This window comes from Pan paniscus, chromosome X (assembly GCF_029289425.2).
Source record: "Pan paniscus chromosome X, NHGRI_mPanPan1-v2.0_pri, whole genome shotgun sequence".
Classification (NCBI taxonomy): Eukaryota; Metazoa; Chordata; class Mammalia; order Primates; family Hominidae; genus Pan; species Pan paniscus.
This window is the reverse complement of record NC_073272.2, coordinates 135,915,678-135,931,935: the sequence shown is the minus strand read 5'-3', so window position 1 is coordinate 135,931,935 and position 16,258 is coordinate 135,915,678. Positions and strand designations below refer to the sequence as shown.

The 16,258-nt window shown below is 38.0% G+C and overlaps 1 protein-coding gene across 3 annotated transcripts; it reads right to left on the bottom strand.

The window, feature by feature from the left end:
- Positions 1-785: 785 nt before the first annotated feature.
- HTATSF1 (HIV-1 Tat specific factor 1) lies at positions 786-15,915 on the bottom strand. 3 transcript variants are annotated; one of them, XM_008964717.4, is made up of 10 exons: positions 15,704-15,915; positions 15,271-15,517; positions 13,361-13,541; positions 12,934-12,981; positions 12,321-12,475; positions 10,198-10,361; positions 8,671-8,770; positions 3,952-4,041; positions 2,913-3,050; positions 786-2,324 (listed from the first exon to the last, which is right to left on the bottom strand). In XM_008964717.4, the coding sequence occupies exons 2-10, from the start codon at positions 15,454-15,456 to the stop codon at positions 1,119-1,121; spliced, it is 2,268 nt and encodes a 755-aa protein (XP_008962965.1). In that variant the 5' UTR covers positions 15,457-15,517; positions 15,704-15,915; the 3' UTR covers positions 786-1,118. The 3 variants fall into 3 exon arrangements, with proteins under 3 accessions (XP_008962965.1, XP_008962966.1, XP_003812372.1); XM_008964718.5 differs by having other exon boundaries at positions 15,271-15,465; XM_003812324.5 differs by lacking the exon at positions 15,704-15,915 and having other exon boundaries at positions 15,271-15,649.
- Positions 15,916-16,258: the final 343 nt, after the last annotated feature.

The following is a 16,258-nucleotide window of genomic DNA, read 5'->3' as shown; positions in this document are numbered from 1 at the left end:
ATTTTATGAAATCCCAGACATCAAGTAAAAAATTCTCAAAATAAAAAGACTTGAAGTATAGGAACTCTTCTCTATCTAGAGGTTTACACTTACATATACTGTAATGAAAGAGCATCAATGCAGTTTATTTTAATGCTCCTAATTTCTGAGAATAGCTTCTTAATGCTACATCAGAAGTAAATTCATCACTACTGAATTTGGAAAGCATAATCAAGAAAGACCCATAACTTTATTGGGACTACACAACTTTGCACAGTGCTAGGCACTATGATTCTAAAAAAACGAACAACTGAAGCATGCATGAAGTTCTTCAACTTCAGGGAATCCATGAACCTCCCCAAACAGTACACAAGTTGTGTAGTGTAGTGTGTACATTTTTTTCTGGGAAGAGGTCCTCTAATTTGAATTAACTTCTAAAGGGGCCCAGAGACGCTAACAGTACAAGGTAGAATTCTAATCTGTTTCTTTAGATTTTTAATAATAATGGGAGCTGTAGACTGCAGGAAGTTCACTTTTGCACATCTGAGAGTCAATTTTAATGGAAAGAGGGTAGAAAACCAACAAGAGTTAATTTGCAAGGACTGGGCAGAAAAAAAAATCCAGAGGGTTGTTTTCTGAGTTTAGGAACATGTTCTGGTTTATAGAGAGGAAATGGAGACATACGTGCTAATACCAGCGGGAAGCAAGGAGACTCCAAAGAGATTCTTCAAGTCCTCAGAAAAGCCAACCTTCAGTATAAATAAAGCAATATCAAGAATTTAAAATGCAATTTAACTCAAGTCCAATTTTCAGTTTCTGCATATTATCAACTCATTTTTATTGATGAATATCACAAACTTCAATCAATACTTTTAAAAATATTATTCTGCATGCATTTAACAAATCTGACAAAAGAACAAGTATCCAGTTTACTTGCATTGTAACTATGACATTTTAACTAAACAATCAATTAACATATATTTAAAACCATTAGGTACAGGTAACAATGAAACACTTCAATGCTTTAATCTGATGGCATCCTACCACTATGCACATGTTCATGTAACACTACTAGTAATTACCCTGAAGCACAGGCAAATGTAGATGGAGGACTCTCCCTAAAAAGCAAGTTTAAGGGATTAAATATCATCGTCATCATCATCGCTACTGAGAATAAAGCTGCTGCCAGTGGATAGGGGCCCTTCTTCAACACTCCCAAAACCACCCAAAGTCCCCCTCTCATCAGAATCATCAAACAACTTCTCACTGGAATCTTCCTCCTCATCAAACAACTTCTCATTGGAATCATCATCTTCAAACAACTTTTCGTCAGCATCTTCAACTTCCTTTCCATCTGCATCTTCATCTTCCTTGTCGTCTGACTCTTCAAACAGCTTTTCATCTGCATCACCTTCTTCCGCCTTTTTATCAGCAGCTTCAAGCCCCTTTTCATCTGCATATTCTTCATCCTCTTTCTCATCAGACTCATCATCAAATACTTTTTCATATGTATCCTCCTCTTCTTCCTTTTCATCTGAATCTTCGTCAAACTCTCTCTCAGAGCCTTCCTCATCTAACACTTTTTCAGAGCCGTCATCTTCAAATTCGGAGTTTTCAGAGTCATTTTCTTCTAACTCTTTGTCAAGAACATTTTCATGAAGCTCCTTTTCAGAACCTTCCTCGTCCAAATCTTTCTCGAGACCATTTTCTTCAAATTCTCTTTCGGAGCCATCTTCAGACTGTTTTTCAGAGCAGTCTTCGTCAGACTCTTTCTCTGAGTCATCTTCTTCGGACTCTTTTGTGGGGCCAACCTCCTCTTCAGACTCCTTGTTGAGGTCATCTTCAGATTCCTTTGCAAGGCCATTCTCTTCACAATCATTTTTGAGTGTCTTCTTTTTAGACTCTTTTTTAGGACTACCCTCTTCAGATCCTCTTACGGGATTGCCTTCTTCAGACTCTTTTTGGGAGCAGCTGCCTTCAAACCCTCTTTTGGGGCAGCCCTCTTCAGATTCTTTTTCAGGGCAGCCTTCTTCAGCCTCTTTTTCGGGGCTACTTTCCTTAGCATTGTTTTCAGAAGCACCTTCTTCAAATTCTCCCCCATCTTCTGTCTTTTCAAACTTCTTCTCATCTATAGGTTCTTCAAATGCCATTCCAGTTGCAGTTTCTTGAGCATTCATTTTAGATGTGCTGGGGTGCTCTGAAAAATGCCTTGCTCTAGAAGGCCCTGCCCTTTCGGAAGCAGAGACAGAATCTGAACGCCTAAGGCCTCTGTTGGCCTCAGGAGCATTGAGGAAAGCCTCCCATCCTCTCAGCCTTTCCTCCCTTTCTCTTGAGGTTTCCTCCACCTGTGGATAAATGGAGACTGCCATTAAAATAAGTTTCAGGCAAAAGGTTACTTCTCTGAACATATCTAATATTGATGAAACAACCTTAATTTTATAAAGCATCTCTTATTAGGAAATGAAAGCAATTCCGTCTTCAGTTTTCAAAACTTTACATCTTGATTTACTAGAGTTGACCTTAAATAAGACCACTTAAATAAAGGTCAAATATCACAGTACTGCAGAAATGTCTCATCTCTTAAAAAGTTAATATTTGAGCTCTGTCTATACTTTACAGCATACAAAGGAAGAGTAACATTTAGTTGAATGTGTTCTTTTCTTATCACTATTCTGAACAAGCCTCAAACTTTCAGACTTAGAAACTGAAAGACTCAAACATTTCTCTATCTTCTGAATGCAAAATATTATTTAAAAGAAGCATTGTAAATAATTAAGAGGAAGAGTAAAAAATTAAAATATATAAGTAAATAAAAATAAAAGAAGCATTGTTACATTAAATAGGTTAAACCAAACCCAAAATTTAGATCTGAAGGATCAGTATTTGTTGGTAATGAAACAATGTGTGTGCTCTTGACAAGCAGCAGAATTTACCTGATAATCTGTAGTCCCATCCCATGCCTGGGCAGTGATTTGACGGCCACCAAACCATCTTCCATCGAGAGTCTGAATACAATAATCAGCTTCCTCTGGATCCCGAAAGGACACAGAGGCCACACCATCTGGGTGCCTCTAGAAAGATAAGAAAGAAAAAAAAGGAATGAATGATAAGATTAAAAATAAAACACATACATTTCACAAAGTAGGTAAGTAGTAGTGTTCTCTCTGATACTCTGAAGTAAAAGACTTTATGTATGAAGTCTTTCTTCCATTTTATCCCAGCCAGTCACGTGCAGTCAGCTGCTTCTTTACCTCAATCTTACCTAGCAAGAACCAAGCACAATGTCTTTGGAAATGTTTCTGCTGACATCCCTGTCTAATGAGAAGCAGGACAGTATAATTGTTAAGAGTGTAAACTCTGAAGTCATATTGCCCTGGGATTAAATCCTGGCTCTGTCAGTTACCAAATGAACAACCTTGAGCCAGGTGTTCAATTTCTAAAGTGTTAGCTTCCTCATCTGTAAAATGGGTATAATAGTGCTAACCTGCCTCAAAGGGTTTTGAGAAGTGAGATAACATGTAAAGTAGCTTGTAATACACAAGCAATAAATGGTGACTCTTAATTATTGGGTGTCAATTCTGGAAGTAAAAAGAGGATGAGAAGAGGAAATATACAGGAGAATATTGTCCCTGATTGTTCCAAATATGGAGGATGAGAATAATTCACAAAGAGGGGAAAATGTGACTAATAGGGAACCAGAGATCTCATACATTTTTCTTGTACCTTCTTTCACCTGATCATGTACTCTAGGGTAATGAAGACGGAAAATAAGCAAGGCATACCAAATCTATCAAATCCTTGGCTTGCAATCCACGTTCATCTCATTATTGCTAATAGATGATTATCACAAGATAGTGGACTACTATATAAAAACATTAATCTAAAATTCAGGGGTATACTAACATCTGAGAAGAACTTATAAGGTGGAGGAATTATTGCTTTAGGATCCATATGTCCAAGCCATGAACTTACATCAAAGAGAAGGAGTTTCCTAATTTGTCCAAACTTCGAACACTCTACTCGAAGGTCTTCTCTGATCTCATTCAGCACCAACGGATCATCCTGAAAAATATGCATGATTAAAATGGGTTTGCTCCCTTCTTTAACTATAAATCCTGAGAATCCAATTTCTTGTTCTGATAAATCAACAAACAGAAAAAGGTTTTGCTTAAGGTTGTGTTTTTCATTCTATACAATTTTTTAAAAACTCAAAATCAAATAAAATTATACTACTACATACACTGCTACTCCTATAGGTTTGCCCTGCTTTAAACAAAGGAAATGGACAAGTATGGCAGGCAGCAGAAGGGGCCTACAGTGGCAGAGCAGGAGAAGATGGTGGAAGTCCTGTGGCGCATATTCAGTCAGACTGCTAATTCCTATGCTCTGCATGGGCATCAACATCACACTGATAAGAGCCCTTTGCTTTGTGTTTTGGATACATTCCTATTTACAGAAATGTTGTAACGGAGAGAGAGAGAGCAATATATCCCTTTTATTGACTAAGTGTCCTAAGATTGATTTTTGTGCTTCCAAGATGCTATTTTAACTCACAGAATAAACATTGTAAGGATTACTGTTCGTCTTGTCTCCTACCACACTGTAACAGAAACATACAAATAAGGAGCTGTTATTAAGCATGCAATAAAATACATTCTTAGCTGTTGCTTTCTTGCAACTATGAGCCTATTAAGAACATTCAAGTACTGCTGTTTCTAGTAGCCTAGAGTTCGGGTGGAAATCTCCCTATAACAACAAAATGATTTAAGATTCCCTCTGGGAATTAACAAATCTCTCTCCAAGTACCAATGCATAAAAAGGGCTCAGGAAAAGCTACATTATCAGCTTGAATTTCAACTATATACAAATATAAATGAAGATATCCTATCTACAAATTTCTATTGAAGATGACTTATACTTTCTAGGAAACATTTAAGCGCATCTATCTTTCTTACACGCTTTCATTTTTCTCATCAGCTAAAGAGGAACTATAGAGAATTGTGGCTTTCCTCCCGTAAGGTTCTTAAAAAGCAAAAATAAGCTGGCAGGGAGTTACTGAAATCTGATTTAAAATAAAAAATACAAAATCATACTCATTTGCATAAATCTGAGGCTTCTAAAACTACAGTTGGCAGAACTCTGGACTTCCCCACTTATAAAACTCAATTTTGGAGAAGCAGCCAATTTGCTTTATACAAAATGATCAGACCTGAGAAGAATAAGGAGTAGAGAATAAAAGTTATGGCTTTTGACATGTGTGTGTGTGGGGGGTTAGCTCCTATTAGAGTGAGTGCTTTCAGAAGGCAGGACCTTTGTTTTATTGAGTTTCAGATACCTCACAGAAAATAGCACAGACTTTTGTACAAAGCCAATATTCAAGAAAATCTTTTTAAGAATTTGATAAACTGTTTCTAATACCTTTTATTCACCAAGGAAAATCAGGATTATATCAAAAACAAAAAAAAAACTGTGTCAACATGTTTAACAACTTTTAAATTGAAGCGTGATTCCATGGTGGGGGTAGGCATCACCTCCATTTCTACACCAATGTCTCAGTGCTTTGCTTTCTTTTCTTTTTTTTTTTTTTTTTTTTTTTGAAGACAGAGTCTTACTCTGTTGCCCAGGCTGGAGTGCAGTGGCGCGATCTTGGCTCACTGCAGCCTCTGCCTCCCGGATTCAAGTGATCCTCGTGCCTCAGCCTTCCAAGTAGCTGGGATTACAGGTGCGTGCTATCATGCCTGGCTAATGCATTTGAGTTTTGACTCTTCATGTCTTGGTATTCAAATTTGCCAGGCAATGCATTTTAAAGTAAGGATTTGAATTAAATACTGAAGACCCTCTGAAGTTACATTAAAAATGTTAGCCTTCAGATCAGACAGTATTCTTAGGTATGTTGCTTCTAACTGTTTGGAATCAAAATATACCCCTCCACCCAAAATCTGACTCCTTTCAGATATCTCAGGATAACCTGACAATTCAGTTTGTTTTCCACTAAAAAGCTCAATGCTGCTGTGTGTTCTTTAGGTTCATATGGAGTCTTCAGTCAAATCAAACACTCCCCCAAAACATGCAATAAAAGCAGGTTTTCCTGTTGGACACTTCTATCAAAAGTTATATAATGTCTATACCAGTGTTGTCCAATAGAAGGTTCTGTGATAATGAAAATGTTGTATATCTGCATTATCCAATATGGTAGCTACTAGCTACATGTGCCTAGTAGAAGCGATGAACTGAATTTTATTTCATTTTAATTAACTTACATTTAACCACACATGGCTACAGTCTACCATATCTGATAGCACAGGTCTACACTGAGGTTCAGGTGCTCAGAGACAGTGAACAAAAGCAAGATTATTTGTCACTCTTCTTGTTGACACGCTCTCAGCAAGCTAGTTGGACCATGTGAGGCCAGGAAGGTGGGCAAACAAGGATAGCATCACCAAGCATTTCTTTGTGAACTAATTCCACCACGGCCAAGACAATGTCCCACCATCCTTTGTGGCATAAGCATCTAAGAAGAAAATTTGCTTTCATTTGCAAAGATGCTGAAGAGAAAATGTTTTATCCACTGGCTGAATGAAAAGACTCTGGCTTGTAAATAACAAGGGTTTCATTTAGCAATTCTTTCAATTCTTCATCACATAAATATTAAGGGCCAACTGTGTGCCAGGCACAATTCTATGTACTGAGAATACAGCAGCAAACAAGGTAGACAAAATACTGGGTGTCATGGAGCTCACATTCTAGTAGACGAGTCAAAATTACTTCAGATAATAATAAATGCTATGAAGGAAACAAAATAGGGTAGTATAAAGGCTCTGTAACTCCAAAGTAATGTTTATACTAAACCAAGAAGATTAAAAAAAAAATCAGGAATTTGCAAGCATGAAACTTCTATCTTTAAAAATATTCACTGGAGGGAATGTATAGGGGTCAAGGTAGAATAAATGTGGTTTTGGGGAAAGAATATTTGTTAAGCTGGGAAGAGCTAAGTCTGCCTGGGGTGATCCTTAGACTCAAATAAGGTATTTCAATGAGCAAGGCAGGAGGTAGAAACAAGAATAGATAAAATTACACAACAGACTTCTACTTGCAGAGGTTCCAGATAGTTTGAATTAGGTTTGCATTTACATTCACACTTGAGTGGCAGGAGTATGAAATGTGTGAATCAAAGACCTCGAGTCACAGAAATAAATATGTCACCTAATAAATCACTTATTTAGCAGGGGGATAAAATGTAATAAATAATAGGAAATCCCGGAGTTGTATTTAGCAGACTAAATATTGTGATCAATCTATGCATTTATTTTATATGCTGCTTTAATGACTATGATCTGGTTTTTTGTTTTGTTTTATTTTGTTTTGTTTTGAGATGGAGTCTCGCTCCGTTGCCCAGGCTGGAGTGCAGTGGCGCGATCTTACCGTAACCTCTGCCTACCGGGTTCAAGTGATTCTCCTGAATCAGCCTCCTGAGTAGCTGGGATTACAGGTATGCGCCACCATGCCCAGCTAATATTTTTGTAATTCTATGCATTCATTTTAAAGTTATTGCTGGCAAAAACAGTATTTCAAAATGCATCTGGTGTGCACGTGTTTATAAACCATACTTCATTATCACTGCAACTGTAAAACTGTAAACTGTTATATTTCAAAATTCTTCCAGATTTCTAGTCAGAAGAGATATCAATCAATCTCATAAATAAACCAGACATATATTTCCAATGACCTCAAAAGATGCCCAAACTCCATAGGTACACAGTAAACCTTATCACAACACTATTCATTGAGATAGAGCTGAACTGTCCATTTTGGGGCCCTCTCTAAGGGAGCTACAATTATATTACCATTTTGACTGTTTAAATGCACAAAAGGGTCAGGAATGGGCACTGATTACAACTAGATTATTGGTAAAAACGGAATTTTACGTTATGAACATTTTTCTCTGTATAACTTGCTATCTGTATAACCTGCTTTCTGTATAACTTGCTATCACTAATTTCAGAACCAGGGAGAGAATAAAGAGTTGTTTCTCCACAACAATAAAGTCAGTCTACACCAGTAGACAGAGATAAGAATAGAGGCAGAATGTAACACAAGGTACTTTGATGACAATATTCCTCAGAACTCCTTGTTCTTTGCTTCTCCTTTATTCACTTTTTTGAGGGGAGGAAGGACAGTTCCATTCACTTTTTTTAAAATCACTTAAAAAAGTTGATACATAACAGATGTACTTATTCACTTTTACTTGCTGTTCTTGGAATTTTCCAAGGACATTAAACATTATAACTTTTAGTACCAAACTGAAGTTTGCATTTACAATTGTGAAGCTGGTACTCCCCACCAAAATCAGGCCACACTTGTTGGCTTGCACTGAAAATCCACAAGCAGTTCCCATAAATCTTTTGATGATGATATTTTTCAATGGTTTCCCATACCAAGTAGCTGCTGCTTGGGGCGCAGTATGGTTATTAAACAGTCTTATCTGTGATACACTTTAAAACAATACTGGGCTAAACAAAGGGAAGGGAAATCAAAAGACTTAAGTAGCTTCTTGGCTCCATCTTCCTTTACTACTTGCTGCACAAACACGTAGGAGGTGACATGACAAAGATGAGGCGAGGCAAGCTCCAGGCTCCCTTGAGAGAAAAAAAGCCTATCAGCATTTCTATCAGTAAGCACACCACTTCCTACCTCAAAATCCATAGGATGAAACATATTCTTGATGATGACAACTCGCTCATGGCGCATCCGGGATGGTCCGGCTCGCCTCTCAGGTCTCCAATCCAACTGCCTGAGGCAATGAAGCAGTAACAACAAACTGTAAATTTTGCTTCAGACTTGTTGGAGAGAGAAAAGAATGAGTTGTTCATACAATACTTTATTGAGTATTTAATAAAGATAATTACTGGATTTTACAACAACAAACTGTATTTCAGTCACAGTTCCAGTCAGAAAACTTTCTGAAATAAAAATAACGGGCAGGGGGCCGTGTGCGGTGGCTCATACCTATAATCCCAGCACTTTGGGAGGCCGAGGCGGGCGGATCACTTGAGGCCTGGAGTTCAAGACCAGCCTGGCCAACATGGTGAAACCCCATCTCTACTAAAAATACAAAAATCAGCCAGGCGTGGTGGTGCACGTCTGTAATCCCAGCTACTGGGGAGGCTGAGGCATGAGTATAGCTTGAACCCCGAAGGTACAGGTTGCAGTGAGCCAACATTGCAACCCTGCACTCCAGCCTGTGTGACAGAGTGAGACTCTTGCCTCAAATAAATAAAATAAAATAAAATAAAATAAAAGGCAGAGGCAAAATGATCCCAGTATCTGAAATCCCCAGATGAAATGTTTTTCAGGGCAACTGTTGTCTGATTATACAAACATTCCAATGAGACCCTTGAAAAATCTCTAATTCTTAGTATTTATGAGTTCAGAAAGATATACCTTGAGGCTAAAAAATATATTTAAATTGTATTGGTTTTTAGGTACTTTATCATTATAAAAAACAAACTGCACTCAAATACATAAAACTACTCAACTCTGTTACAATCATAAATTTTACTGATATTGTTTAAAAAATATGTGGTTATCAATTTTACCTACACTTGTAAAAACAATGAGACATCACAACTAAATGCTTTTATGATATTTAATTAGTTTAAGCATGGTGTTAGAAGTGTCATTAGAATTTACTCTGATAAAAGTATTTATCATTTTGACTAATTTCTTAGAACTAGTATATTTCAAAGTATATTAAACAAACAGAATAATAATAGAAACTTGATGACATTATGTATATACTACATACAACTACAGTAAATACAATTATAAAATCCTGTCATTTCTAATTCCTATAACAAACCTGTATAGAAAAATTTAGCTCCTGGTACCACTGATTTCAATCCACACAGAAGTAAACGGTTCTGGTACATAAGCCTAAACTATCTTATTTAATTTGATGTTCAACGTTTTCCAAACAGATGGCTTCTCTTAGCTCATTTAAGCCCTTATTATATTACAAATAGACACTCTGGAAAATTAAAATCCCCACCACTGCTAAATCTAAACCTATTGTATAGATTGCTAAAGGTACCTGATGAGCTAATGAAATTATTTTAAAATAATGTGTAGGCACACTTGACAGAATAAAACTAGATGGCTATTACCAAAAATATACTCTAGAATATATGGAACCTTTCAAAAGGGAAAAAAATTACAAACTTTTGTTGCATAGACAGCTTCTTCTTATAGTCTTTGCACTTCTTCTTCTTCTTTGAGGCATCATATTCTCCCTTCAGTTGAAACTTTGCCACCTCAACATGTAATTTGTAGCCTCTAATTTCATCTTCATCCAAAAGTTTTAATGCAAGTTCCACAGATTCTCTCTTTATAAATGTAAGACAAAATATAGTCAGTTATACAACGAAATAAAACTTCAGGAGTTTTTTAGATGAACGATGATTATACATAAAATAATTTAAATTCTTATATTTATATATTATGAATATACGAGATCTCTTTCTCTCTTTGAGATAAAGAACTCTAGAATCTGAACCAGGAAACCCGCATCTGAGACACAGCTGTCCCTAACCGGCTGTGTGAACTTGGGTAAATTATTCAAGCTTCCTGAGCCCCAGTATCGTCGTATGTAGAATGGAAATAGTTAATACCTTCATCACAAGGTTCTTGACAAAATTAAATGAAATAATGCATGGAAAGGATAAGGACTAACATATGGTAGGTGTTCAATAAATATTATTATTGGGTAATTTTGTCTCTTGAGGCCACAATTTCTCATTTGCAGAATGAAGGGAGCAAATCTGCATGATTTCTAAGGTGTATTTCTTTTAAAATTCTATAATACTCTTACTTAAAAGACTAGATGACTCAAGGAATTGGGAACACCATAGACAGCCTTTAATTTTTTGGTTCATCCATTAAATTGTGAGTCTGTAATACACTGAGAAGTAGAAGACAATTATCTGATGACTTGTACTTTATATTAAATACATGTATGGATTCCAGGTCTTAGAGAAAGGACAGTTATCAGCCCTATACAAACAGAGTCAAAGATCAGAGGACCTGTAGAAAAGAAAAATGGATAACTGAACTCAGCTGCTCACATATATGGGTCCTGGAATAATTCACTATATTTTCCTGGAACTCAATTTACTGTTTTGACAATCTTGTACTTCTATGGGTCTCAAAACTCAATTTTTTTCCTTTAAAAATTTAAAAAATCTAACAGAACTCCCTAAGAATCTGTTCGCAGATTTTTAAATAATCCTTAAAGAACTTATAAAACTCTCAAATCTCCTTACATTTGAACATTACAAAACTACCATCCTAAAATGGTCATGCTCATGTCCCATAACCATCACGTTTAAGATTCAGGTCAAAAACCTATTTCCCAAAAAGCTGTCAGCTTAATCCTACTCTCTTCTGATCTCACTGGAATACTGTATACTCACAACACACCTGTGGTGTTTGTACTTTTGCTTTACCATTTTGACTTTACTCTGTAATTATTTTCAGGTTTGACTTATGTACATGTCATCATTTGTTCTGTACCCTGTGATAATGTATAACACATGCTCCTAAGGTGGCAGGTGTTCCAGAAATGATGGCTGCCTCTGGCATTGAGGTTTCTTTGTGTAATTTATGGTACTATGACTACATGAAGTTCTGCAAATTTCTCTTAATACCACTCTCTCTTTTCTCACATTCAAAAAAATATTTTAAAGCAGTAAGAATAAGCTATCGTCTCCTTCGTGGTCTAATTCAAGGGTCAGAAAAATCCTTTTGTTAAAGGGCCAGTTCGTAAATATTTTAGGCTTTGTAGGCCACAAGGTCTGTGCTGCAACCACTCAACCCTATCAGTGAAACACAAAGGCAACCATAGACAAATGCATAAATGAATTAGTGTGGCTGTGTTCCATAAAGCTGTATTTACCAAAACAGAGCCCGAGTTTGCTGAACCCTGGTGTAATTCATTCCAATGGACAACTAAAATGTTACTGGCTTTTTTTCTTCTTGAATTTTTAAAATGTAGTCTGAATTGACTGTACACATCAATAAAGAAATCTTTCTAGTGAGAATTTTTCAAGACAGAAGAAGCACTCCAGTCGCATACTTATATAATACTTTTACCTGATAACATATTTTCTTAAAACAAGTGAATAATCTTACCAATGTGATACACACAGGTACTAACTGAAATTTCAGTTTTCTTCATATCCTGTTTTGAACAGTTCTTGGTGTTGGTTATCATCTATAAAAATTATAGCCCTGGTTCCTGAGTTAAAAACGAAGATACAAGAAACTTATTTGATCATACAACTTACTTTCAAATAACAGCAAAGACCATCTCCTTTAAGATTTCCTTGATTATCTTTGTAAAGTTTGACCTTAAATTCTTCTGTCTGAGGATCTCTCATAATAATGCCAAACTTGGACATAAGTTGTATAAATTCATCCACTGTAATATCTGGAGGCAAACCTGTCATTTAAGAAAAATTAAAAAACATTTATAATTGATAATGAAGGTGAATTACTTAGCATTCTACCAATTAGAAATCTATAACTTAGGTGAATGCAATGTTGATTTTCTAAATGTATGTAAAAGTTTTACATTTACGGAACTGAAGAAATTTCACATTTTTGTGTGTTCAAATATACATTAAAATTATGCTTTCTTGAGGGCCTCACTGAATGGGAAGGGACACACTGCTGTAAGTTACATTAACCAGGCCCAAAGGTTGGTATGCAAAGTTACACACTAAATTTCTTGGTTCTGTAATGAACACACATATTCCTTACTAATATAAATGGCTGAACAAAAAATGACACAATGATAAAAAATGGACTCTGGAGAAACTGAAAGCTAAAAATCACTTCGTGAAAAATCTCAAAATTAAGTATTTCCTACCTTAAACCTGTTTAAAAAGTTATACATACCAGACACGTATACATTTGTATTTCTGTCTTCTTCAACATGAAACCATCCTAGAAATCAAAATTAATTAAATAAATAAAACACTTGCAAAAAAAGATAAGAGTCATATTATGGAATCTTGACAAAGCAGCAGTTTCTTGAAACTTCCAGGACGACCTTTCTGTTACTCTTAAAAAACCAAGATAAACTAACTCAAATCACTACCCAGCTTTCAAAAGATTTAAATCTTTTGAGAAATAATTAGTTTTAGAGCCCTATCTGGAAAAAAGATGGCCAGTTTATCTTGATTCTTTATAACTGACACTACCTTAAAGAAAAAACTCACCTTATTCCTTCAAAGCTATTATAATTCTCGAAAAAGCAACTGTACCTATACACACCCATATTTTTAATTTTTACACTTAAAATTTGTAAGCTAGAACCACTTACCTGACTCAGCCTTTCTTTTTTCTCCCTTCTTTCTGGCATCAGTGGGTTCCGGGGCTTTTTCTTGTGGAGGTTCCTCTGCAGTCCTAGCATGGACATCTTCAACATTTGCGGTAGAACTAGATGCGCCATCGTTAGAGAAGCCATAATTGGCCTGATATGTAGCAATGAAATCTTCAGTAATCTACACAAGCAATTCAACAGACCCGAACAGAGAAATTCAAAATTATTTCCACTCATAAGAAGTTTAAATTGTGTTTTTACAGCATAGTTATACAACTTAACACAAAAGTGTTTCTGTGGATAACAGTTGTAGTTATTAAGGTATAAATGCAAGAATAGTCACCTTCTATAGAAAATTGTGCATACGGTGATAAAAAATAAGACACAAGTACTTAGATGATCAATGCAAAAGTCTGAGATACGATTTAAAGCATTTTAAGTGATGCTGGCACCTTTTCTAGTTGTTTCATTTATTAATTACTACCTCTCTACACTCTACTTGACTAAGGCTATAAATACATACAACAAAGGAAGAACCAGATAATAAAACAATAAAAACCAACAGTCAATGAATAATCTAACCACAGAATCCAATTTTCTCTTACTGTACAGATGCACAAATATACATGTACAATAAGTACTTAAATATCTGTATGCAGAGAGCACACAGAACAGAACTCTGATTTGGTATACAAAGAATGGGGTTAACAATTGTAAAACTAAATGCTCATTTTAACTTTATCACAAATTAAATGACGTTATATTTTAGTATCAGAACAAATTAAAGACAAATCCAACTCATATCTATCTTCCTCCCCTTTGGGGGAAAAGCGTTATTGCAAAACGAAAGAAATATAGTTATATCATCATACCAATCAATATTAGGCAGGCATGGAATGGGGAAAATGTAAAACCCAAAGTTTGAAGAGGTATGGGCTTCAACAACATAAAAGGATAAAGTCACACATTAATCCATTATCACACCTTTGTTAAAAGTATTCAGAATGCTGAAGAAACCAAATCTGCACTCAAACTAGCACTACCAACACAGAAGTGAAATCGTAAATTTTAACAATCTGGAGGGATTGGAATATATATACAAATACAGAATGGGAAAGAAAAGTTGCAAAAGAATTGTTACAATAGCAGTCCAGTCGCGCAGTGGAGACAGGTTTTGTATCATTGACTTGCAAGTCAATTCGTGTGCTATTAGTGTGCCCTTTCCTGCTCATGAGAGCCAGATTAAAAGGGCACTTTTACCACAAAGTTTACAGAATCAAGTTTAACATTAGTTATTTTACTTCGAAGCTGAAATAAAAATACTTAGCAATTTCCAAGTATTCCAAACAAACATACACAGATTTTCCATCTGTATTCTGTGTATCTCCAGTCTTATTCCTGTGGTTATATGGTTCAAACATATATGCCTAGGGACAAAATTTACTAGGAAAGTAAAGCAAGGTGCAAAGAAAGTTCAATTAGTAAAGATATATAAACAGCTACTTTAAAAAAGAAATCAAGAAACTGCATTTTGCACATAGTACATAAGCTAAACATCTGAGTTCCTAGGACAAGTGGGGTTGGCTACCAGAAATGGACAGCTACTAAATTTGTTCTTGGTATTTTTCCTCTTTGCAATAAAAAGCAGTCATGTAATAATCAACTGTGACCTTCACAGACAAGATTAATACAGCTTAGAAAAGACTTAAAAATTACATTTAAGACACTACCCTGAAGATTTACGTTCTTTTACACATCGGTGCCCCAACAAACACAACAAAAAGAAGCGTCGCTATCCAAGGGGGCTAGGACCAAGGACCAAGGATCTCAGCAAAGCAAACGTAAAAGGAGTGCCCCGCGAGGCTGGCCAGGCGGCCCGCTCTGCAGTGGCGCCCGTGGCACTCTCCTACCTTGGGGAACCAAGCCTTTTTGTCCAGGTCCCACTCGTAGGGAGTGTCCGTCGGCTGCTGCCCGAGAGAATCGGGTTCTCCGCCGGCATCGGTCTGGGTGTCACCATCCTTGCCGTCTCCGTACAATTCTTGCATTCGCAACTGCTCATCAAACTCATCGTTCCCATCCAAGTTGGTGCCGCTCATGTTTCCTACCTAGCTCAGGAGCAGGGTTCAGAAGAACTAAGAGGCCGAAATGACGCTGGAGCTGAGCAGAGAAAGGGAGGTCGACCGCGCTCTGCTCGCGCCCCGCCGCCCCCCGGCCCGCCTCCCCGCTGCGCCCCAGCAGTCCCCGGGAAATCGCGGCCGCTCGGCTGCTGCACCGCCCCTCTCTCTGCCCGCCCACCGCGCGCGCGCGCGCTGATGCTGTGAGCTCGGCCGCGCCACCGCCCACCTGGCTTGCTCCGCCGGGCCTCGGCACCGCCGCTAGGTCCAGGGCGCTGCGGGAGCGCGCAGGCGCGCTGCCGCCGCCGCCACCGCCGCCGCCGCCGACCGGATCTGAGGCGACTGCGGCTCCCTCGGCAACGTCAGGAAATTACTTGTAAACTAAGCCCTGCTCAGGCCGACGCAGCCACCATTGTCGGCGCGTGGCGACGTCGCGGGTCGCGCCGACACGCCCACCATGGCGTCAAAAAGCGCCGACGCCGGCACGCGGAGCGAGGCCCGGGGAGGCGGGGCGCCGGGGTTGGAGGGACGCGCTGCTGCTGCGCGTCAACGCACACCGGGGTCGGGTTTGGGGCGGGGCGAGGGCCACTGGGATCCCGCGGCTCCTCAAGGGCCTTGAGCTCCGCGGGGTCCCCGGCGGATCGGCCGGCCCGGGAAGGAAACGGAAGGAAGGCGTGGGAATATTCCCTCGCGGGGGTGGCCGGGCGGGTTTCGCGAGGGCGCCATCTTAGGGGAGTGGGTGGGGCGGACAGGACAAATTTCTCTGGCTTCGAGAAAACGACGC

Excerpts from the sequence above, each read along its gene's own strand:
- HTATSF1 (XM_008964717.4), bottom strand. The coding sequence starts at position 15,456 with ATGAGCGGCACCAACTTGGATGGGAACGATGAGTTTGATGAGCAGTTG. Across the intron at positions 13,542-15,270 it reads AAAAGGCTTGGTTCCCCAAG|ATTACTGAAGATTTCATTGC; the intron begins GTAGGAGAGTGC and ends TTGCTTGTGTAG. Across the intron at positions 10,362-12,320 it reads GTCTTTGCTGTTATTTGAAA|AGAGAATCTGTGGAACTTGC; the intron begins GTAAGTTGTATG and ends ACATTTATAAAG.